The sequence below is a fragment of the Chrysochloris asiatica genome, unplaced genomic scaffold (assembly GCF_000296735.1).
Source record: "Chrysochloris asiatica unplaced genomic scaffold, ChrAsi1.0 scaffold00254, whole genome shotgun sequence".
Taxonomy (NCBI): Eukaryota; Metazoa; Chordata; class Mammalia; order Afrosoricida; family Chrysochloridae; genus Chrysochloris; species Chrysochloris asiatica.
This window is the reverse complement of record NW_006408772.1, coordinates 2,392,666-2,417,903: the sequence shown is the minus strand read 5'-3', so window position 1 is coordinate 2,417,903 and position 25,238 is coordinate 2,392,666. Positions and strand designations below refer to the sequence as shown.

Sequence of the window (25,238 nt, the reverse complement as noted above, 5' to 3'; positions counted from 1 at the left end):
GGACACTACCCAGAGAAGCAGTGACCACAGAGATGGAGGCAAAGAAGACGTCATGGAGAGATGGAGTGGCTGGGGTCTCTAGATCCAGAAGAGGGGCTGTGTGTTGACGACCAGGGGGCAGGCTTGGTTGGTTGATGATGCATGGAGGGGATTGTAGCCGTAGCAATGAAACAATATATGATAGGGTGAATGTAAAGCTAATATTCTCCCATGTAAACTATTACAGAATTCACAATTAAACATTTAAAAAAAGAGAGAGAGAGAGACATAGTGGCCAGGAGGAAGACTTGCAGAATGTGCCCTTTGGTGGTATAAATTATTATATATGCCTGAGTGTTTTAAAGAAAAAAGAGCTAAAGTCAATAGAGAGAATAACTGATGGGCCATGGAGGGGATTTTAATCATTGTGATGAAACAAGTTGTATGATTTGTTGAATGTAAAACTGATGATCTGTAAACTTTCACTCAATCCACAATAAAAACTTAAAGAAAAAAAAAATGTGTTTATTCCAGTCTATCTGCTTGGTAAAATACAGAGTCAGAAAACCCCAGCAAACTGCTCCCTGAGATGGATCGACACAACAGCCACACAACAGATGCAAACTCAATCATACCAATGATCATGAAGTTGGCACAGCACTGAGCAGCAATGTTTTATACTCTTATACATAAGATTGTTATGAGTTGGATCTGATTCTACAGCACCTAACAAAAACAAATCCTACTTCTCACTTCTTTGAAATATACCATTTACAGTGTGGTGCTCTAGGATAATCACAGGACTGTGAACCATAAGGCTGACAGTTCAAGCCTATCAGCTGTTCCTAGGAGTCAACTGATTCGATGGTACTTAACAACAACAACATTCATACTTTTTTTTTCTTTCCCTCTCTTTCTTATAATATAGTGAATTTCTATATGGCACTGGACTCCTAATTGTGTTAACTTCAAGGTTGGCAGTTTAAACACACCAACCTCTGTTGAAAACCCTATGGGTCAGAAATGACTCTGTGGCACACAACAACATACATCATTTAAATAAATAACGGATTTTAATTTTACCTACATCTTTTCTGAAACACTTGGGTGTTGCCATAGGATAAGAATTGGACTGCTAGCCCCAAGGTTGGTGGTTCAAACCCACCATCTGATCCTCGGAATCTCTATGCAGGGTCGCTATGAGTCCGATGCATTGACACTCAACAACAGCTTATCTCTTCTAATGTGAGAATTCTATGCTAGAACATTAAACATACGCACACGTAGTAAATCAGTTGCTCTTAAAAGATTTATTAAGATAAATCAGCAAAGTGCAAGCAGACCCATTTAAAAAGTCTGTGTCAGAAAAGAATGAAGATGTATGTCCTTGAAGAGCTAACCCAAATCATAAGAAGAGTGGGAGATTCAGTATTTAAGACCTGCAAAAAAATTGACAAAAATTCAGGAAAGGAATTTTAAAAGAAAACTAACTTGACTCATATGCCTACATTTAATGATTTTTGACAAATGTACATGTTTGTTAAACATTATTTTATCTTAGTTTACATTCACCATGAACCAATAAACTTTTTTATTGGTTTATAACATATATATCTGACATATGGGCACTCATTACTTAATTTTTTATAAGTAAGAGTCATGCATATATTTTTAATAGAAGAGAATCAGTTGCATACTAATGAAACAATATCTGTTTAGCATCAGTGAATTCACTTTAGAAAGTATTCTTATTTTCTCATGATTTTAAAAAGTATGTTATCAGATTCTTTCTATTTCCTTAACTCTCACTAAAAAATGCCATTTAGGATTGCTTTAAGTGTTGTACATCATTTATTTCAGCAAGAAGTGAGTTTTATTGCTCTCTGTTCAAATCCCTTGACTAGAATTGCACATTTTACATTAAAATTAATAACTGTTAGATAACTTAATGAGATGTTGATACTAGAACTCTTACTTATACTGTTTAGTTTGTAAAGTTTTCGTAAATATATTCTGCTATATGATTTCTATTTGTCAAGTGTCTGAATTTTCTAAGTCTAGTACTTGCCTTAAAATGCTCATTTTCTTCATTATCTTTTAGAGTTTTGCTTGCTGGATGAACTTCTTAGATGTTAAGACTAGCTGGCTTTGCTACTAAAGTATTCTATGTGGTATCCTTTGTTTTGCTTTCAAATCATGAACCCATCTAGATCTTCCCCCAGAAGTGTAAAGAGATCCATTTCAGTTGTAAAGGTGTCTTCCAAGTGATTTGAAGCATCTAGTATGGGGATTGGTCCATCAAGTATGGAGGTAGTTTCAGAAGATGGCTCATTGACCTTAGCTACAGATTCAGTTCTATCATCTGTATCTTTCATTGTTGTAGTAGGTGAGTCATCCACGGGGTTCATAGCTACTGATGTGGGGACAATGAAGTCGTATCTTGATTCTACAGCAGTAAGCAAAACAGAATTAGTTTCTGCTTCATTTGAACTATCTCTTTCCACCCAAATATTGATGCTATCGCTAGAATCTTCATCTGTTAGTGGAATATCATCTGGGTTATCTTTGTCTCTTTCAGCAGAGGCTGAGAGTTCAAATACAGTGATGAAGTTCTCCTCACCAGCATCAGTTAAATTAGCTGCAGCATTGGGATCCTCCTCTGAAAGAATTAGGTCAGTTTCAGTTATTTTCTCTTCTGAATGGTCAGTTATGTCTGAAATGGTGGTGTTATTTTTTTCAGTAGAGGAAGAGATTTCAACCTTAGGGAAAAATGAGTCAGTGACTCGGATACTATCAGCATTGGATTTGTCTGAGAAGCGAGGATTGGTAATATCAGGTGCATCCTTCTTACCAGAAGATGTAGCGGTGTCAGTACTGGAGATGGTACTTTTCTTAAGTGTGCCAAAGACTTTAGAAGTTATCAAGACATCTTCATCTCCTGGGAATATTGTATCCAAGAGAGTATCTTCTTCTGCTAGGTTACTTGAAAAATCTATTAAAGAAATAGTAGCAAGTGGTGATGACATATTACCAATTTTTTCTGAAAAAGAAATTTCAGTAATAGAGTCATCGGTTATGGAGTTTGTATTGCCAGTAAAAATGGAGATTTCTTTCTCTGCAGTGGTTACTGATTTCATAATGCGAGTCTCAACATCATCTTCTGATTCGAGTCTTTCCTTTGGAGGTGTAAGTTTGTTGCCTGTAGTAGATGAAAAATCACTTTCTCGTGTATAGTCATTTACTGAAGAAACATGGTCTCCTTCTGAAGTAATAGTTGTTTCTGATTTAGGAATAGTATTGTCAGCCCCAAAGAAAATTGTTGCTTCAGTTGGTGTTTTATTCTTTTCTGTTGGACGATGGGAATAAATTTTAGGAGAACCATCTTCAGCCATAGAGTAAAGGGACACCATGCACACTTACAAGGTCTTTCTCTTGGGTCCAGTGGCATCCTCAGCCAACAGGGTGGTGTTCATTACAGTGCTTGAAGCATTGGTCATCATGGCAATTGTTGCATCAACCACAGGGGCAATGACACTGGCTGTCCTTAAAGATTGTTTCATTGCTGTGGCTGGGTTCCCAGTTGCAGGAGTAATATTGATATAAGATGAAACCATATGAAACCCTTAGTGATTATGTAATCAACTTTCATAGGCAAACATGTTTTAGTTGTAGGGAACTTGAGATTAACCATGTTTTTTATTTACAAGGGACATGCTGTTCCAGATATATTTAGTGCCATTTGAAACAAACCTAGCAGAATCAGTCAGGTACTTTATGGCTTTAATATCAGTAAATAAAATTCTGGGAGACACTAGTTTATCAGCATCAGCTCCAAGTCTCCTGTCGTCCAAGTAAGTAATACTATGATTTACAAGTGAAGCATATCCCCTTGATTCCATGATATTCAAAAGTCTCAAAAAATTAATGGCTTTCATGTCCATGACTGTAGTTATAGAATGTTGCTGAAGAGCAGGGACTATTTTTTGGTACCTTCTGCACAGATGACATTCTTACTTTTTCTAAAAAGGTATTGTGAAGAATTCACTGATCCATTAGGTCTCATCCAATGTTCTTCCCCATTATAACCCTTATATTTTCTTGCATTAACTTGAATAATAGTGAGAGTACTAAGTTTGTAGGTTCAAATTATTCTGGAGGATTTCTGTGTGGAAAATAGATTTCAACTCATAAAGAAGTTTCTGGCAAGATGTTGATGCCATATGTCCTTCATGTCTGTGGTATCATTTTAGATGCTCCAAGGGAAATTCCCAGAAACAATATCAGGGTATTTAATAACTGTATCATCCATAAGAATTATGGCCTCAATTTTCAGAGGGAGTGCTTTCTATAAAGATGTTGGTTTGATCAAACATCATCATTGTGATATCATTGTGATATAAATCTTAAGGTCTAACTCAATACAGTGAAAGGAGATGTTTCCTTTATTGGCATTGTTTGGTTTCAAAAAGGACTGATTTTAAAACATTGAATCTTGACTGTAGTCTTTTCAAATCAAGCAATGCCATTGAAGGAAATATTATTTTTCAGAATCAGGTAGAACTAAATCTGAAAGAAGGGCAGCAGTAGAGATGCCATGGTAGAGATACCTATTTCAAGGTCAATTGTTTATGTTTAATTAGCTATGAGCCCAAATGAAAAGTTTACATATTTTTTGCACTGATCTCTGAAGTAGAACTATCACAATTATCTGTAGGAATATCAGAATTGTTTTTTAAGATGAACATTTCAAAATTTTGATTATATAAGAGCAGATTTTAAAAAAACGTTTTTGCTTCGAAGGGCATTACCCAAGTCTTTAATGATATAAGGCATGCTCTGAGCAAAGAAGTCTAAAGATATGATATGAAATTTCTCCAATGTCACTTCTAAGGAGCATTGTACTTCTTCCAGGACAGATCTGTTTGTTCACAAACATTAGTGGTGTATATACATATATACACATATATACATATATATTCATATGTACACAGTCTCTCTCACACACACATATAAATATATATATGTTGTTTTGTTGTTAGGTGCCATCGAGTAGGTACCAACTCATAGTGACCCTATGCACAGCAGAATGAAACACTGCTCAGTCCTGGGCCAACCTCACAATTGTTGCCGCACTTGAGCCCATTGATGCTGCCATATTGCCAATCCATCTCGCTGGGGGTCTTCCTCTTTTTCTCTGGCCCTTCACCTTACCAAACATGATATACTTCTCCTCCTGACAATATGTCTGAAGTATGAGAGACGAAGTTTGGCCACCTTGGCCTCCAAGGAGCACTCTGGCTGCACTTCTTCCAACACAGATCTGTTGGTTCTTTTGGCAGCCCAAGGTACTTGTATTATTCTCCTCCAGAATAGGTACAAAACCCACTTGCTAATTTAGCCAATTCAGTGAATGGCTTTACAGTTTGAATTTTTTTACTGTCGCTGGAGATGGCAAGGCTTTATCTCACATACTTTGGACCAGTCCTTGAAAAAAACATTATGCTTGATTAAATGGAGGGTCAGTGATAAAGGAGAACCTCTAATGAGAGATTGACACAGTGACAGCAACAGTGAACTCAAACAGCTGTGTAGATGGTGCAGGATTGGGCAGTGTTTCATTCTGTTGTGTTGCTATGAGTTGGAGCAGATTCAAAGATACTGAACAACAGTATTTGCTAACTAACAAATCTGTCTTGGAAGAAATACAGTTAGAATGTTTCTTTGAAGCAAAAATGATGAGACTTCATTTCTTATACTTTGGACTTTCTATCAGGAAGGGCCAATCTATAAGAATGACAGCTTGCTTGATAACAAAGGACCGTATAAAGAGGAAGACCCAATGATATAGCCACAGTTTGACACAGTGGATACAATAATGGGCACAACATAACAACAATTGTGAGGATGGTACTGGACTAGCTAGTATTTCATTCTGTTATGCATTGAATGAGTTGGAACCCACTAGACAGCATCTAACATAACAAAGTGTGAAGCTTAATTCAGGATACAGAATATTGTAAAAGGAGACTTGGTGTTCTTTGGGAATAGTTTCTTTATATTTAAGAGATGGGCATAGTTTAGGCAAATAACTATTGTATATCTTGGAAGAGTTGGTGTCTATTATGGTAATAAAGTTGGAAAATATCGAGAACAATATTCATTTTTAGAAGAATTTAATCCCTTTCAGGTAGAAGTATTATGTTATCTTAAACAATACTGATTGGTCACAGAGTTTTTAATTTCAGATGTTATTTCTTGGGCATAACAACTATGTTTCTACTTGTCTAGGCTGTGATGTGGAATCACATTGACTACAGCATATTAAGACTCTCCTGACAGTAATGTTATCTCCATTATCTGTGTTTTCTAAAGCATTGATGATAAAAAGTATGTTTCAGATTGAGAGTGTATGTTATCTATCATAGAGCAGGAAGCATTGGTGTGGTTTCTGGGATATTAGCTATCTTGAGGAGGGGTCTTGTGACATGTGCTCCAGGGAATGTACTGTATTCTTCTTCCATCATTATTACTGTTAAGTGCTGTCAAGTCAGTTCTGACTCATGGAAATCCTGTATAAATTTCTGAGGAGCAGCTGGTGGGTTTGAACCTTGCAGTTCATTTGAATGTTTAGCCTATAGCACCACACCAGAACTCCAAAAAATAGATTATTGTAATCAAATTTATTTGATTTAAACTGAGAGGATCAGATTCCATAGATAAAACTTATTATATTTAAATAAAATCTTCTCCCATTGTTGAAGTGTTTGTCCCACAAATGGGGATGTTTTGTCTTTTTCCAGGGAAATTTATTGACATATCTCTGAGAGTATATATAGCCTTCCTTATTTTGACAGCTGTAACAGAAGCTTGATTGACTATCAGGTATTTTTATTTGCTTTAAATTTGAGGTTTTTAGCTCAATATTTATACCTTCTTTTAAGTATCATCGTTCTCAAGTTCATGATGTAAGACTTTTTAAAAATGGAAAGTTGTTGTTAAGTGCTGCTGGGTTGGCATTGACTCATAGTGATCCTGTATAATGTTTCCAAGGAGCGGCTCGTGGGTTTGAACCGCTGACCTTTTGGTTCAAACTGACCTTGCAGTTCAGTGTATTATCCTGCAGTGCCACATCTGGACTCCAAATTGGTAGATAACACTGCTAACACAAGGGAATGATTTTTCAATAAAGTTCTAGGAAGGTTACTTGACACATTTATGATTTTCAGAGATATTTGACTAGAAAAAGAGTCCTTAGAAATCATTTTTTAGAGTGTTCCTGTCATAGTGATGCCAACCATTACAACCTCCATTAGGCAGAGAATACCTTAGGTTTCATTAGAATAAAGTCTTAGATATATCCGCTGTTAGATGAGCTGTGTCTTTTATTACCACTTGAATTTCTGTTTTAATAAGTAGTTAACTTCCAATCTTATCAGTTTATTGGAGAATGTTATTGTTGTTGTTTGCTGCCATCAAGTCAGTTCTGACTCATAGCAACCCTGTATAGGGTTTCTAAGGAGTGGCTGGTGGGTTTGAACCACCAATTTTTTGGTTTGCATTCCAGTGCTGCATCTACAGTGCCAGGATGTTGCTGTTAAGTGCCCTTGAGTCAGTTCTGACCCATAGAGACCCTTTATAGGGTTTCTGAGGAGAAACTGGTGAGCTTGAACCTTGAGGTTCAAACAAACTTTGCAGCCCAGTGCATCAACCCACAATGCCACACCAGGACTTCCCATCCCTATATCTATACCAAGATATAGATATAATCATTGCTGAAGGTGTTTCAGTTTCATGATCTTCATTCAGAGTCATTTCATCTTTAGAAGCAGTGAAGGGAGACACGAATATTTACATTTTGAAATTGGTTACCTTAACATTCACATTTTTGTCCCTTTCTCCTTGAATGATCCAAATATTGGATGCATTTGGTATTTACTAAATTATAATTGAAGAATATAGTGGCCTGTGGGGTCATTAATTCTTTCTATTCAAAAGAAATAGAATTCACAGCAGGCCAGTTATGTCCCTCATATGTGCTTTGTTGTTTCTAGACCCTCAGGGATATCATTTAAAGTGGTTGCATCTATCAATGAGGAATATCAGTTCTAATGAAAGTATTTGCTTCAACCTCCTTGCTAGCTTTGGTACAATAGAAACTTCTTGAAACTTGAGTAATACTTTTCCTATGTCAACAATGGATTTATGAGTAACATTTGTTCCTTTCAAAGCTTGAAATTTAGTATTTTCTGCTCTAGGATTGCCTGCATTAAATCCTATCTTAGAATTTCCATTCACCAGGGAAATAATCTCCAAGTAAGATGAATATTTCTAATCAGTAGAAGAATTAAAAATTATATCTATGGACAAGTTTGAGTCTCCAGGGATGGAGCTGATTTCCTGAGTAACAGATCCAGTTGGGATGCCATCCTTAGGTTTGGGAAGGGCTGAATAAGTCACTATAGAGACACTATCACAATCCTTATTAATTGATTTATCATCAGCAATGACTTTTTATTCACAAGATAAACCTTTGGGTCAGAATTTTACAGAGACTGTTACAATCTGGATAAATGGATGATTTCCTATTACTATAGTCATATCTGTCACATGGTTGTAATGACCCTGTGAGAGCCATGTCTAATTTCTTCTGGCTTCATAAGGAGGAAAGAGAAACAAACTTAAAATCAGCTCAAGGCTGATTCCTATGAAGAGGAAGTCAGACATGCTTCTACCCTGTACCCTTCTTTATCCTATTCGGACACCAACCATTCCTCTCTCAACACTCTCTACTTCACATCTGGGTTGTATAATTCCCTGCAATGGCCACACAGTAATCATAACAACACTCACAATTACAGGGTTTATTAGGGAATTAAACAGAGTACAGTTCAAGATAAAAACCAACTCAGTACACAGCAGTTCTCCAGTCAGAAATGCCTCTCATCTGCCATACTGCAGGCATGCCTTGCTTTTATTTTCAACCTCTCAGCCATGTGGTCCCGTGGACTCTGCCATGCTTGTGCACATGTTACAAAGTTCTTTTAGTCAGTCTGTGAATGTCCAAAAGGCACATTCTTCAAGCCAGTCTCTTGCCCATAGGCATCACTCAGTCCATAGTCCTAGACCCTGAAGCTGCTCTGTCTCTTCATGCCAGCGCCTCTGCTGTCACCTCTTTCCATCATCTCTTGCAGTCATTTTTTCTCTAAGTAGGGATCGCAGATTTCACTTATGCTCTTCTTCCTTGATGGCTCCTGGTATCCTCAATCTCTTCTTCTTTGATGGCTTCTTTTAAAGCTAGTTGGAAGGCAAAACTAACCAATCCCAGCCTTAGAGTCCTATATACCTTATTTACATGGTCCCATCCAATCACTTGGTAGGAATTAAGGGGATTTTGATTAAAAAAGCCATATTATGTAAATTTACGGCACCACAGGCCACCCCCTGGCTTTTATAGACATACTCTTTCATAAGTGAAGAATTATCACCTCCTGTTTCAGTTGTACATTTTCTATAATTACAGTTTTGAGAATCACAATGAATCCTACTAACAATTATTCACAATTGACATGATAAAATCCTATCAGCATTTTCCCCCACCCTGTCTTCACCTGACCCTCTGGAAAGGATTCTTCTTTATCTGCCTCATACTGAGACTAAGTACCCATGAAATCTTATAAGCCAGCCACTTCATATCTTTAAAGTCCCTCATTTTTGATAGCCAATGTCTAAATTGCCCATCCCTATCCACCCAATTACTGAGGAGACAAATATGTTCCTTGATCTGATGAATCTTCCATTCCAATTGGAATTTTGAGCAACTGCATGCATAAGCAAAAACTCATCAAATTGTAGTAATTTACACTTGCTCACAATATCAAGCATCCTTATCTTCATCTGGTCAGCTCAGCCCTAGCCATCCAAGCTAGGTCAAATGCATGTGTACCAGTTACAAGTTTGGGAGTTTACACACACACATACCTACCTACACTTCAGAACAGCTGCCCCCTTCCCTGGCAGCCCTAACCCCTCCCAATGGCTAGGCCAGTGTCCATGGGCTCAGGAGTTTTCACAACTCCCTAAACTTCCAAACAGCCATCCCTGACCTTTCACTCTTGCTCATGTCAAGGTCAATGGGTGCCAATGGAACATGTTCAAATTCAGCTCATGTCTTTCTTACTGCATTTCCCCAAATTTAATTCACAAGTGGACCCAACTGGTCACCAGCAAGCATACTATACTGTATGTTGGCTCACTTTAACATTCAGTCCTAGTGGCGGATTTTCTTTGATGGGCACAGACTTTCTTGCCTTGATGTTTCCAAAGCAAATAGCTTGCTTGAAACTCAAAAAGTCAAACAGTTCACTTTTTTCCATCTTCTTCCTGCAGTTCTCTTTCAATCATAAATCTCCTGTTCTCTCAGCAGTTCTGGGTAGATAGGCATATTTTTTCAAATGTAAATGCACCAACTCTGAAGATTTGGGGTGGGGCTTAGGATTCCATCTGAGTCCCCATACTTTACAAAGGCTTAAAACAAAAAGTCTATTTCTGGGCAAATTCTAACTCCCCATTCAGCAAATCCAATGAAGCATAAGCTGAAGGCTGGCTTACAAATCTCGGTGATCATTACACCATATTCATTTTTATTACATATGTTTGCCAATTTTACAATAGCAGGCAGGAGAAACCAGTATCCATAAGGAAGTAAAAACATAAACCTTTTGAAACACTCGATTTCTATCTTTTCTCCTCCACCATTAAACTGTTGTTGTTGGCTGCTGTTGAGTCGATTCTGACTCACAGTGACCTTGTACAGTGTTTCTGAGGAGCTGCTGGTGGTTTTGAACCGACCTTGTGGTTTGGAGTCTAGTGCTTCTCCTACACACTATTCATATGCAAATAATTTGGATCTCTGGCAGGGTGGCTCTGTAGGTCCTGGAACCCCAACAACCATTTAATTTAATTTAAGATAAACATCTGCTTTAGGCAGCTCCAGAAGTTGCTTTTCCAATCTCAGTTTAAACATTTTATCCATTATATTCCTATCAGCCATTACAGGTAACAAAATCCATAGTATCCAAAAATCAGAAGTTTCACTTCCCATGCCTCTTGGGTCTTTCTCTTACAAAATTTCAAGTTTCTACAAGTTTGGAGTCATTGCAATGAATCCAACTTCTGACACCAACTGTAATGACCATATGAAATACAAGTCTGACTTCTCCTGGCTTCACAAGGGAGAAGGGACTTAAGCTCAAAATGAGCCCAAGGCTGATTCTTATGAAGAGGAAGTCAGACATGTTTCCAGCCTACAACCTTTTTTACCCTTTTCTGACACCAACCATTCTCCCACAACACTCTCTACTTCATATCTGGGTTTGATAGTCCATTGCAATGGTCACACAGAACTCATAACAACACTCATGATTACTAGGGAAATGAATAGGGCACAGTTTAGGATCAAAACCAATTCAGATAATAGGGAAGTGAATAGGGCACAGTTTAGGATCAAAACCAATTCAGAATGCAGCAGTTCTCTGGTCAAGAACCCCTCTTTTTTGCTGTACTGCAGGCATACCTCACTCTTGTTTTCAGCCTCTCAGTCATGTGGTCCCTTGGGCTCTTTCCTGCTCGAGCTCCTTTTGCAAAGTTCTTTTAGCCTCTCTGTGATTGTCCAAAGGGCACATTCTCCAGGTCAGTCTTCTGCCCATAGGCACTCAGCTTTACTCAGTCCATAGTCCTAAACCCCGAAGTTGCTCTGGCTCTCTATGATACCACCTCTTGTAGTCACTTTTTCTCTAGGTAGAGATCTCATGTGTCAGTCATGCTTTTCCTTCTTGATGGTCCTGATATGTTCTGTCTCTTCTTCTTTGATGGCTTCTTTTAAAACTAGCTGAAGGGCAAAACTAACCAATCCCAGTCTTAGAGTCCTGTATACATTATTTGCATGGTCCCACCCAATCACTTGGTGGGAATTAGGAAGACAGAAAAATCCTATCAAATAAATTTATGACACCAAAATGGTTCACTACAAATTCAGTAGCTGTGCCACTGTAGCTTTAGTTATTTTCTTTGTGTAATAAAAACTCGCTTCACAATTTTCATTAGGTAAAAGATGAGAACATTTGGTGTTTGTTTTCTTGGGTTCTGAATTTAGGCCATCATAAGTATCAATAAGCATTGTACTCTGTGACAATACTAACAAGTGTTTTAGGTTCAACATTTGTGACATTGTCTTAAGAACCAGTGGCATCAACTAGGAGAATAGCACACATTAGGGGAAGAGACTTTGGGACCAATGTATTTTTAGTATTTTACACTTTTGGAACAACAGCTCTATTGGAGTAAGAAGAATCTATAGACACAAGCTTATTTCACCAGTATCTTTATTGGTGAAAGGAAGGTTATCATGAGGAATGACAATGAATTCAGGGAAAGGAACAATTCTTCTCAGAGAATGAAACAATTCTCCCAATTTAATTTTGTGTTATTTGTCCTGAATCTGGCTGATGTGACTCTTTTTCTACCTGGAGAGACATTGTTATAAAAAACAGATGTGATGTCTTTCTTGGTGAATTGATAATTTTTTCCCTTAGGAGTGGTGAATATAATGGGATCAATTGAATGATCAGAAAGAATCCTGCTTTATTTCTTTGCTGCTGTCATTGTTTCAGGTTCTGGAATAAGAGGACACTCCCCTTGTTGAACTTCAGAGAGAATGATAATGGTGTTACGTCCATTTAGAGGACTATTTTCCTGAATTGTCTCATCTAAAAACTCAGGAGAAAATTTCTGACTTGAACCTGTTTTGGGGATACATCGTAGATCTGGGAGGCTTAGGATTAATCAGTGGAACTTTTGGCAACAGCAGAAGCATTGTCAGAAATAGGATTTTCCTATTGAGGGATGACATATTGGTGATTTTTCTTAGATTTGATATCAGATCTATTTCAAAAGGGATGTTTAGAGACTTGAGCAGTGCCATAGGGTATGTGAGACCCAGATGCATTAAGGTCATTAATGACAGTGATCTTTTGTACAAGAGGACCATTTCCTTTCCCAATTGCTTCATTAACATCATTATTTGCAACATTCTCAAGGCTATTATCAACAAACGTAAGGATTACTTTATTCTCATTATCTAAAATAGTTTCACCTTGGTAAGTAGGGTTAAGCCCCTTTCCTGGAATATTGTCAGTGAATGAAATTACTTCATATTCAGTAGTAGTAGATTTCTCTGGAGAAATTTTGTCCCAAAGTCTATTATCATCAATAGTATTTTTCATGCCATTTGTTGAAATGGTTGTAGGTGAAAGAATGATTTTGTCAGAAGGTGTATTTATTTTCCCAGGTGGTATATTATCATTAGTCTTGATTATGGTGTCTTTTTCCATTTCAAAAACTGGATTAAGTTTAGAAAACTTAGTTAAACTCGTGAATGCTGGGTAATCAGAAGGAAGACTTGATTTCCATGGTAAGATATATAATGGATTGGGGGCATTTGTGGTGATCCTCTCTCTATTAGAAAATTCAGAAGAAACAGATCTCTGATCATTAGGGATAAAAGTTTCTGGGGGATTAAGTGTGGAATCCACTGAAAAGATTCCTTTGAAATTGGGAAGTGATTCATGCTTAGCAGAAGTAGCAGCATATTCAACAGGGAAAGAATTAGCTTTAAATGTGCTTGGATCTCCTGATTCAGAAACATGGATTTCCTCTTGCATGGTGTTGCTTTTTTCAGTATTGGAATGAATATTGGATTCAGTTTCTGGGGGAAGAATTTTCTCTGCAGCTGGAATGGGAACTATTCCATTTGTAACATGACTTAATTGTAATTTAGAATCTACATCTTCTTGATCCAAAGGATTAATCATTTTTAGTTTCTCATCAACATTAGTTTGAGAGTCTACTTTAGGGAAATAGGCAGTTTTCATTGATCGTTGAGGTTTGGAGTACATCTTGGCATTATTAGTTTCATAATAGTCAGGAGTGTCTCTAGTCATAGAGAAAGATGAATAAAACTTACCATCTGAGGTATTGTCTGAAGTGACAGTGGATCCACTTTCAGGAACTTTCCCAACCAAGTAATCAGGTTGAGCTTCGGTTTGAGTTAATATGTTCTGCCTCTTCGTAATATAGCTTCCTTTAATGGGATCAACATAGTCTGTTTCTCTCTCCAACTCTCCTAAGTCAATTATTGAATATTCAGACCAAGAGTTATCTCTCATTAGGCCAGAGTTTTCAGGGTTTTTATTTAAGATATTAGGAACAAGCATAGAAGAAGTTTGTGGAAGTGGAAATCCTCTGGATTTAACATGATCTTTTCCAGGTAGCATAGGATAGCCTCCTTTAAAACTATCTTCAGTGGAAACATTAATGTCTTCAGTGACAGTGCTGGTTGCCTTATTTGCAGATGAGTCACTGTTGATTGGTTCCTTAGTATCTTTATTAGTGAAAAGAATATTATCATGAGGAAAGACCTGTGGTTCAGGGAAAAGGTCAAATCTCTGTGAATGAAGCATCTCTGCCAAGTTTATCTTTTGGTTATTTGTCCCAAATCTGGCTGATGTGGCTCTTTTTCTATCTGGAGAGACATTGTTATGAGAAACAGATTTGATATCTTTCTTGGTGAATTGATGATGATTTTCCATGGGAGAGGAGATCATAGTGGGGTCACCTGAATAATCAGCAAGAATCCTGCTTTGTCCCATTGTTGTTGTCATTGGTTCAGGTTCTGGAACAAGGGGATACTCCCCTGGCTGAACTTCAGAGAGAAGGATGATGATGTTATCTCCATTCAGAGGACTATCTCCCTGGTTTGTCTCATCTAGAAATTCAGGAGAAAAATTCTGACTTGAACCTTTCTGGGGATACATCATAGATCTGGGAGGTTTAGGATTAATAATGAGAGTGGAACTTTTGGCAGCAGAAAAATCATTGTACAAAGCAGGATTTTCCTTTTGAGTGTTCAAACTTTGGTAATTTTTCTTAGTTTTGATGTCAGGTCTATTTGGGAAAGAATGTTCAGTGACTTGATCAGAGTTATAGGGTTTGTGAGACCCAAATGGATTAGGGTCATTAATGAGAGTGATCTTTTTTACAAGAGGACTATTTCCTTCCCCAGCAGTTTCAATGGCATCATTATTCACAACATAGTCAATGGTATTGTTAGCAAGCATGATTACTGTATTCTCATTCTCTAAAATATTTTCACCTGGGAAAGTAGGCCTAAGTACCTCTCCTGGAATATTTTCAGTGAATGCAATTACTTCATATTCAGTAGTAGTAGCTTTCTCTGTAGAAATTTTGTCCCAAAGTCTATTATCATCAATAGTATTTTTCATGTCATTTGTTGAAATGGTAGTTGGTGAAAGGATGACTTTTCCATATGGTGTAATTCTTTTCCCAGGTGGTAAATTTTTGTTAGTCTTGGTTATGGTTTCTTTTTCCATTTTGATAGCTGGATTAAGTTTAGAAAACTTAGTTGAACTCATAAATGTTGGGAAATCAGAAGAAGGAAGACTTGACATCCGTGGTAGGACGTGCAATTGATTGGGGGTAGTTGTTATGGTCCTCACGCTATTAACAACCTCAGGATAAGCAGATCTTTGATCATTAATGCTAGAAGTCTCTGGAAGTGTGAATGTGGAATCAGATGAAAAGATTCCTTTGAAATTGGGAGGTACTTTATGTTTAGTTGTAGCGACAGAATTAACAGTGAAAGAATTAGCTTCAAATTCACTTGTATCTTCTGCTTTAGAAAAGTGGATTTCCTCTTCCATGTTGTGTTTATCCTTGGAATAAATATTGGATTCAGTTTCTAATGAAAGTCCTTTCTCTGTAGTTGGAATAGAAAGTGCTCCATTTGTAATATGACTTAACTGAAATTTAGAAGCTTGATTTTCTCGATCCAAAAGATTAACACTGTTCCTTTTCTCAGAGATAGTGGGTTTTTTTCTAATGAAGTTTTCTTTTTCCTCCTGTGGTTCATGAACATATTCATTTGAAATATACTCAATCGCTGTATCATCAAGCACAGTGCTTATTAAATCCACATTATTTGGAATATCACCTCCTTCTGATAGAGTGTCACGTTTCTCCTCAGAATTGTTTTCTGTAAAGGAAATTACTTCATATTCAGAGATAATATTTTTCTCTGCAAAATTTCTGTGCATAAACCTATTATCATAAATAGTGTTCAACATGCCTTTTGTTAAAATATTGGTACCAGGGGAAATTGTGACTTTGACAGATGGAGTATCTTTTTTCTCAGGTGAGATATTATTATCAGCATTTGTTCTGCTATCATTTTTGGTGACACCTGGTCCTAGTTTATTTGAACTCATGAATGCTGGGAAATTAGAAGGAGAAAGAGTTGATTTCCATGGGAACCTGTCTGTTCCACCAGGAACATTATGAAGTAACCCTCCTGTGCTTACATCTTCATCCGGAGGAACAGAGTTTTTATCTTTAGACTTTAAATACTTTTCTGGAATTTCACTCATAGGGAGAACAGTAATTTCACCTGGAAATTTCCTGTTTTCTCCCAGAGTTTCTAATGATTCTAAGTTTGGAGCAAGAATCTCTTCACCTTCAGGAAAATTGAAAACAAAGTTACTTCTATTCAGGGTGCCCTTTTTCATAGCTATGTCATCTGGAAACTCAGGGAACACATTCTTATTTCCGTCTTTTATGGAATGAGTCACAGTTTCTACTGTCTTAGTGTGAAATTGAGCAGAGTTGTCTTTTTCAGTGTCAGTGTTTCTTTCTTCAGAAGTCAATATTTGATATTTTTTAGTTTTGAGCTGTATTGGATTTTCTTTCATTACAGTTTCTGTGGTATGTGGAATATAGAAGGGAGCATGAGATTCATGGTCTTGAGTGTGGGTTGTTTTTATTATTGTGGGGCTCTTTCCTTCTTCATCATAGAAGTCATTCATTTCTGATACATATTTAAGAGTACTGTCCTCAACTCCAGTGGTTATTATATCTGTATTATTTGATATAAAAGCCTCTATGAAAGTCGTTACTTCATGTTCTGCTACATTATCTTCCACAAAATCTTCATCTCTGTTTTCATTTATAATGTTCTTTGTATCTTCAATAAAGGTATGGCCAGGAGACATTATTGTTGTGACTCTATTAGGTATGGTAGAGTCATAAGTTCTTTTTATATTAAGAAGAGCTGGATCAAGTTCAGACTTACTGATTTTGCTTGGGTAAGTGTGAGGAAGAGCTGATTTCAAGGGTAGATGATATAATCTATCATAGGAGTTTGGGACAGAATTCTCTATGTTATCATTATCAAGAGAAAATGAATCCCTAGCTACTTCCTTGTTAAAAGTTTTTGTATTCATTGCGGAATCAGGGTAATATGTTTCTTTTAAAATTCCAGATGGTTTCTGTTCAGCAGAAGCAGTGTTAGGTTTAAAAATGAAAGGATGGTATTTTACTGTATTTACTCCTCTCAAATTCACTGGAATATTACTGGTTTTAGAAATATAGTATTCATCTTCCACAGCTTTATCTCTATTGAAAAATGCATTAGTTGTAGTTCTTAGTGGGGTCATTTTATTTGTAGATGAAGTAAAAGCTGATTTGTTTACATCAGTGACATAGTCAGGCATTTTATTTATGTCCCCTCTTTGGTGGATGTCAGGTTGAAGGATTATATTAGGTGAAAAGACCATGGCTTCCATTTTATCATTAATATTCTCATTTTCTGGGATAGATATGCTAGTGACAAGTACATTTATGGGATTTTCTGAAAAACTAGTAAGATCATCTAGGGTAGCCGAGGAGATTGTGGAGAGGTACCAAGGATCAATTTGCTCCTTGATGATTTCCCAGTTTTGTCCAATGATAGCAGAGTGTTCATCCAGTGGCTCTGGTACTTTAAGTGGTATCACTGATGCATCAGATAAAGAATCACCATTTTGATTAGAAGCAATTGAAGCTCTAGGTCCATTTCCATTAGGAATTAATAGAGATTTTAATTTTTTGGATGTGGTAGCATATTTCTCAGGTATGGTAAATCCACCATTTTCATTTCTTTCCTTTGAGGCTAAGACATAGGCATTAGGTGAAATAGCGATGGCATCTGATAATATTTTAGTGGTATTAGTAGAATAAAGAGAAGCCGTTGAAGGTGTGTTGATTACATGGTTGGTAACTTTACCCACATCAGAGATATTATCAGTTAGTAGGACAATTTCCTTAGACAGGGGATTAACACCCTTTGAAAGAATGTCATTTAACTTCATTTTATCTCCACTGACTTTTGACATATTTGATGTGATGTTATCTGCTAACTCTGGATCAAGTATATTTGAGGGGGTAGCTTTGCTGTCAAAATGACCTGCACTTTTTACTGGGGTAGTAATCACAGAATGATCAGTCCTTTCCGTTCTGGATGTTCTGCTCTTTCCCATGTTAACAGCTGTGTCTGTGTCTGATACAAAAGGATACTTGATTTTTTCTTTTCCTAAATCAGAAACTTCAGGAAGAATAATGACTTCGTATGCATTTAGAGTCCCCTTTCCCACAGATAATCTTTCTGGAAACTCAGGGGTAAAACTCTCACCAGTATTAATTAGGGAGGGTGCCATCATTCTCAGATGTTGAGTGTTGAAGTTTTTGGTGTACTCTTTTAATGAAGTAGCAACAGTGTCAGAGTCAGAATTTTGCTCTTGGAGACTAACAGTTTGGTATCTTTCTTTAGTTTCAAAATCAGGGTGAGTTATTCTATCTAAAAGACTTTCTGAGGCCTCAGCATTAGGGTAGAGTGAATAATATACCAATCCATTGGGTCTATATTTAAATTTAGTAGGTTTTTTAATAGAGCTATTTTCTTCTAGTCCAGAGGCATACTTATTTGAAATATATCCAGTATCAAGTTCATCAGGTCCAATGATGATCAAATTAATATCATCTAGATTATTTTCTTTTGACAGAGATGCCCCAGGCCTTGACTTAGAAGAACCATCTCTCAATTCATTGCCATATCTTAGTGGTAGAGGAGTGCTTGTTTCAGACATATGAGAATACTTTTCCATATTGTTGTTTTGAGAGGAGACAGTGAAAGAAGTAGCAGGGATAAAAATATCGCCTGTATGGGAATTTTCTATGGTACCTGTAGGAAATTGGTCTTTTTCTGCTCCTGGATCACTTTGCTTATCATCATGGGATGCAAAATTTTGCCTCAAAGTTCCTTTACCTAATACCACAGTGTCTTCCAGAGAAGGATTGATGTTATCTTTCATTGGCATCCCAAAATACGGTATTGTAAAGGTAGATTCTCTTTTAGGCACAAATACATATTCATTTGGAAAATTTTTGCTCATCTTTGGATAAAGAACATTATCATCAAATAATACAAAATCACTACCACCATTATTAAGGTTTCTTAAAATTGTTTTTCTTTGAAACTTGGGAGTAGAATTTTCAAGTAGAGGTTTAGAGACTTCATTCATGTGGGAAAGTTCAGGATCCTTAACTTCAGGTAGGTTAGTTATGGCTTTTGTTGTTCCTCTGAATTTGGTGGAGTCATGCACATCAGCATTAATAGAATATTGCTCAGCAGCCACATTGTTAGCTTTAAGAACATTTTTGCCAATATTAGGTTTAACGTAAGTATCTTTTCTCTCTGCCATAATGTCTAACACTTTGGGAGCATCTTCATCATAGGTTAATGTTATATCTTCCTTTAAAAAGTTTTCAGATTCATATTCTGGGATGTTATATGCCAGTATAATGTCAGCGTCCCCTTGAGAGTCAGTAGTGACTGATGCTGCCCAAGCTTCTGGGGTAGCCTTATTAGGAAAGGTTTTTGGTATTATAATATCTGCCAAAGAGATTTTGCCTACAGACTTGGTTGCTTGAGGATTAATGAAAGGGTCAGCAGACTTTATAAAGGTAGAGAAATCAGTTAGTAACATGCTATCATCATTTCTAGATACATTAGAATCATCTCTGGAAACGGTAAGGACATATCCAGGCTTATAAGTCTCATTGTTAAGAGTAGTACCTTCATTCATGATCAAAATTTCCTTCTTGATTGGCGATATGGCAGGTATTGAAACCAAGTCTTTTGCAACCTCAGTATTTTCATTCATGTCAGAAATACTGTCAACTGCAGTAGTAGTGCCAAAAGGGATATTTGCTATTTCAGTCGCAGGAATTTTGTCTTTACTGGTCAATCTCCTAGACGTGCTTGAAATGATGGAAACATCTCTGTAATCAATAGGGTCTGAATTTTCTTTTGTAGAGAGTAATTGTTTGGGTTTGATGGTGTTGTAGGCAACATTTAGGTTCTCTCTGGTGATAGAAAGTGGCTTGTTAATAATTCCACTGTATACATTAGGGTAGACAAGACTATGCATTCTTCCAGGTTGGTATATAGAGTTTCTAGGTGAAAGTAATGCTATGCCTTCTGCTGCTCCCATGCTCTGTTTCATAGCTGCACTTTCACCCAAACCATTAATTACATCAATATTTTCTTCTCCAGGATTGTTAAGATCTCTGTCACTTATTGTCTCTTCTGCAGCAGGTATGCTATTTAATTGGGAAAGAGATGTACTGGTATCAACAACCACAAATTCATCATTTCCAAACATACTATCTCCTGATTCAAACTCCTTGAATTTATTTCTAGGTGGAAGAGTTCCTTTTATCTGAAAACCTGCATTTTCTTTCTCTATATGTTCTCTTTCTGTATAAGGAGCTGCTGCTTCTTCATTAGCATTGCCTTTGCCCATCAAAATTCTAAATCTATTTCTTGTTGTATGAGTGCCAGCTGTCTTTTCAGGTACAGAAGTAATAGATCTTCCTTCTGGCATGGCGTCTTTATTAATCATTAGTCCAGCATCATCATTCATAATCGTGCTTCTCGTACCCACAGTGGTTGCAACATTGTGATTATCACGGAAAGAGGTAAAATCATGTGTACGGAACGTAGACATCATAGGGATAGTTACAGGATCTACTGGCACTTCAACGATCTCCCATTTTTGTATGATGACATCATTAGTGGGGTAAGAATTTTCAGACAAAGGATTTGATATTTTCATTGAAGCACCAGTCAAAGAGGAATCTTTCATCAGAAGAGAGGTTTGATCTTCATTAATTTTGGCATTGGGCATTAGTGTAGATGATTCAGCTACCGACTGAAAAGAATAACCTTTGTTAGTAGTGAGGTGTGTTTCAGGTTTGGAACCTGCAACTCTTTGAGGATTGCTATTCTTAGTAGATAGATTGATGATTTCATACATAGTGTCAGTAGATTGTTCAGATGAACTAATTCTGTCCTTCCAATCCGAGGTCATGAGAGCTTTGCTATTTTCATTAAAATCTGCAAGTCTAACAATTTCAGGGTTAATACTTGAAATCATAGGACTCATATCATTCCAGAAATTGGCTGTGGTTCTTTCAACATCCATTTGGGCTTCAGTGTCATATGCAGCAACTATGGTGGGGATTCCATGGGCATCAGAAGTGCCCTGCACAGTGGCAGAGGAGGGTGGAGCGTTACTCTTTGGATCTTCTGCTTTAGTAGAGTTGTCATCTACTGTATTCTTGACAAAAGCGAAGTTAGCTAAAGTCTGATTAGTTGAAAGGTTACTAGGTGCATTCTTCCCAAATGGGGAAAGGTTAGATATGTTAGTTTGAAGAGACTGTGAGTCTCTGAGAAATTCAGAGAGCCCTATTACTCTCTTAGTAGGCACAGAGTAGTTATTTGTATCCTCTGTAGGTGCAGAATTTTCTTTTGTTCTTAGGATGAATAAGATTTGTCTTGCTGTGGAATTGTCTGATGAGGACAAAGGCAGATTGGCAGACAAATGTTGATTTGTCTGATTGTATATTTGCTGACTCCCAATATACTAAAGGGAAAAAAGTACAACATTTTTTTTTGAGATTGCCCTTACAGATTATATTTTATAAAAAATCTAAGATCAATAGTCACAGTATTAATATAATACAAATACATTCTGAATAAAATTATGTTTTCTTTACTCTTGGCTGTTTCATTAATAAAGTGAGAAATAAAAATATAAATGTGAAAGAGGAACAGCTGATATGGTGGGGTTAAGTGCCCCTTGTGTTAATTTATATTCAGATGTCCCCTGGAAATTTTTCTGAAACGACTCTCTTACTGTATAAAAAGAAAAACTAGAGAAACCTATTCGTATTTCATGCTACCATACACTAAAATATCTAATATCTTTTTATTATAGCTTAATTTTAAGAGAAGAAAACTCATAAATAGGAAGTACATCATAAAAACACAATGATTTGACAAAATGCTTTTTCTTTCACTAAGCCTCAACTGGAGATCTGAATCTATTTTTCCTCCCATCTAATTTTAATTTTACAAGAATTCTGTTTACAAAATACTGAAACTTACCGGGAAGTAATTCACAAAACTTAAGATGCTCACAATCAAGACTAGGATTTTCATCTTGTCTTGCTAGTATCTGCAAATAAAATGCAAAATTGTCCTCTGTTATAGTAACACGTTGTTGCTGTTAAGTGCCTTTGAGTCAGTTAGGACCCATAGTGACCTTGTATTAGGATTTCCGAGGAGCGGTTGGTGAGCTTGAACCACCAACCTTGCGGATCAAACTGACTTTGCAGTTCAGCACACTAACCCACAGCACCACACCAGGACTCCACATTAGACTACCATAAATGGCAATTAAAACATAATTTAATAAATCGTTTCTATGATGTTGATATTGCTTATATGAACTAAAATGCTGGCTTAATTAGTAGGATAAAGATAATACCTCAGTATTTCTAGCATGTTGTTAGAAACAATAATAAATTACTGGAACACTTTATTTGTTAGGGCCAATTAGTGAGAATAGAAAAGTTTGGGATATCATCTATAATTTATAGACAAATAAAGAATAAACAACATAACTAGCAATGCATTTTGGACAGAGTATTTCAGTTAGTCTACACTGAATTTATCTCTATTGTCATGTTAATAAATATTATCCATTGATTGCCTTGATTTCAGGGACTATTTAGACAAAAGTTGAGCAATTGAACCTATATTAGTCAGAGTTTAAAGTCTATCCAGGTAGACCCCTTATATAAAAGTTATAAGAAAGGTGTTTGAAAAGCAAAATGCCTCCAAACCTTCTGATTTATTCAGGCATTTACCTTGCAGAGGGATCCGTGCTATCATCCGTCTTCTAGTTTGAACTCTCCACCAAGTCAGTCTGGTTCAGCAATGCATGAAAATGAAATCTAGGTTGAAGAAACCTAATTCTTAAAAAGAAACACAGGCTTCTCGTTCTCTTTCCTTTATTTCATTGCACAGAGAAAAAGGTTCTCATATAAGGGTTGCTTCTGAGTTAATCCCACAACAAAAGGAGAGGAGGAAATATCTGATGGCTTTAGACATGCATCGCTCAGGTAACATAAAAGAGTAGACATATTACCTTATCTTCAAATTGAAAGGGGCAAGACTCATGTTTTAAATACTCTAAAGCCTTCTGAAAATTAACTCCCTAGCTTCTAATCACATTTCCAACTATTTCTTTGTGTTTTTCAAATTTTTTCTCCTTCTGTATCATTCCAATTTTGATTCACTAAAATAGCATTTAAGGAGCTCTGGTAGCGTAGTGGTTACGAATCGGGCTGCAAACCTTAAGTTCAGCAGTACGAAACTACCACGGGAGAAAAATGAGGCTTTCTGGGCCTGTAAAGATTTACAGCCTGGGAAATGCTGTACAGGGTTGCTATGAGTTGGAACCGACTCCACAGCACTGTGGGGTAAGTGTTGGGCTGCTAACCACTAGGTTGGTGGTTCTAACCCACCAGCTGCTGTGTGGGGGAAAGATGAGACTGCTCCTGGAATGATTTACAGCCTCAGAAACCCTATGATTTGGAATTGACTCAATGGCAATGGTTTATAATAGCATTTAACATGTATTGCTACTTATTAACTGGATTCCCTCTGTTAGTCTGTCTGTTTCTTAAGGATGGAATTGTGTTTGGTTCCATTTCTAAAACATATAATACAGGAAAAGAAGAAGTTAAAAACAACAATGGCAAAAACATGGCTCATCACAATTGTATTTCTTTTCTTGATGATTTAAATGGATACCATGCTGATCTCTCAAGGATCCACTTTATTCGGTAACCTCAACATTAACTGTTATCTCCAATTTTGAAGCTGCTTGTCTATTGCACTAGAGATTTAGATAGACTCAACCAAAATACATCATCCATCCATATTGTGCCACTTTCTGAAGTTATTCATTTGATACATACTCCATAAAATTTGATTGTTAGTGGTTATTGACTTTCAACTATGGCTGTGTAAGTTATTGTGCAATAGTACTTTATCTGACAGGATGGAGATAGTCTGAATTTAATTTACTTTTATTTTACCTGCAATATCTTTCATATAATGTAATATTAAAATTCAGTGATGACTTTGATAGAAAAGGTCTTACATGATAGAAAACCAAATACGTATGAACTTTGTGTAGTTCATTTATTCAGTTTCCTTTAATCTTCCTTATCCTCTTATCTGTCTTAATACATTTATATAGCTGACATTCTTTTATTACACATTGGAGCAAATGCAAAATCCCCTACTGACCTAAACTGTCACTGGATTGTTTTTTCAATCAGGCAAAAATTTGGTGCACATAGAATCTGTGTACAGTCTGATTACCTTTGGATAAAAGCAATGTGTCATAACTTGAACAATTATAATGTTATCACTTTAGTAACTTGGAAATACAATTCCCATGACATTAAATATTGCTCTTTAAGGCAATTGAAATAATTGTTGGAAAGCCAGAAAGCTAATACATGCTTAAGGATAGAATGCTTATTTGATTAGAGATGGTATTTGCAGATCTTTCATTTCAAGTAAGCCGCCAGCCACAGACTCAGAATTCCTGGTTGGCACTAATTCATCTTTATAACATTTATGATAGCTAAGAATATCTGTTCCATGGTTTCCAAAGTTAAACATGGGACAAGAAAATCAAGGCTTTTTGTATTGAGAAACTTCAACTGTGAATTTTTTTTTTTTTTTTGGTAGTCCAAGAAGTCCTAATCCATTTCCTACCTTTATTGAGGTGAATAATTTTTCAATGTGCTTTCCAGTTTATGAATTTCTCACTATTTCTAGAAATTATCTTTTTTAATACAAATGTAGGCCAACACTATTCCATTTTCATTTATTGAAATAATCAGATTGAAAGAGGAGTAACAGAATAGAAAATAAGGTATCTGTGTTC

General features: G+C 36.6%; 1 protein-coding gene across 1 annotated transcript; it reads right to left on the bottom strand.

Moving 5' to 3' along the window:
- Positions 1-2,168: 2,168 nt before the first annotated feature.
- On the bottom strand, positions 2,169-3,371 carry CABS1 (calcium-binding protein, spermatid-specific 1). Its single transcript, XM_006873770.1, has one exon. It carries the CDS (start codon positions 3,369-3,371, stop codon positions 2,169-2,171), a length of 1,203 nt encoding a protein of 400 aa, XP_006873832.1.
- Between the last annotated feature and the right edge of the window lie 21,867 nt (positions 3,372-25,238).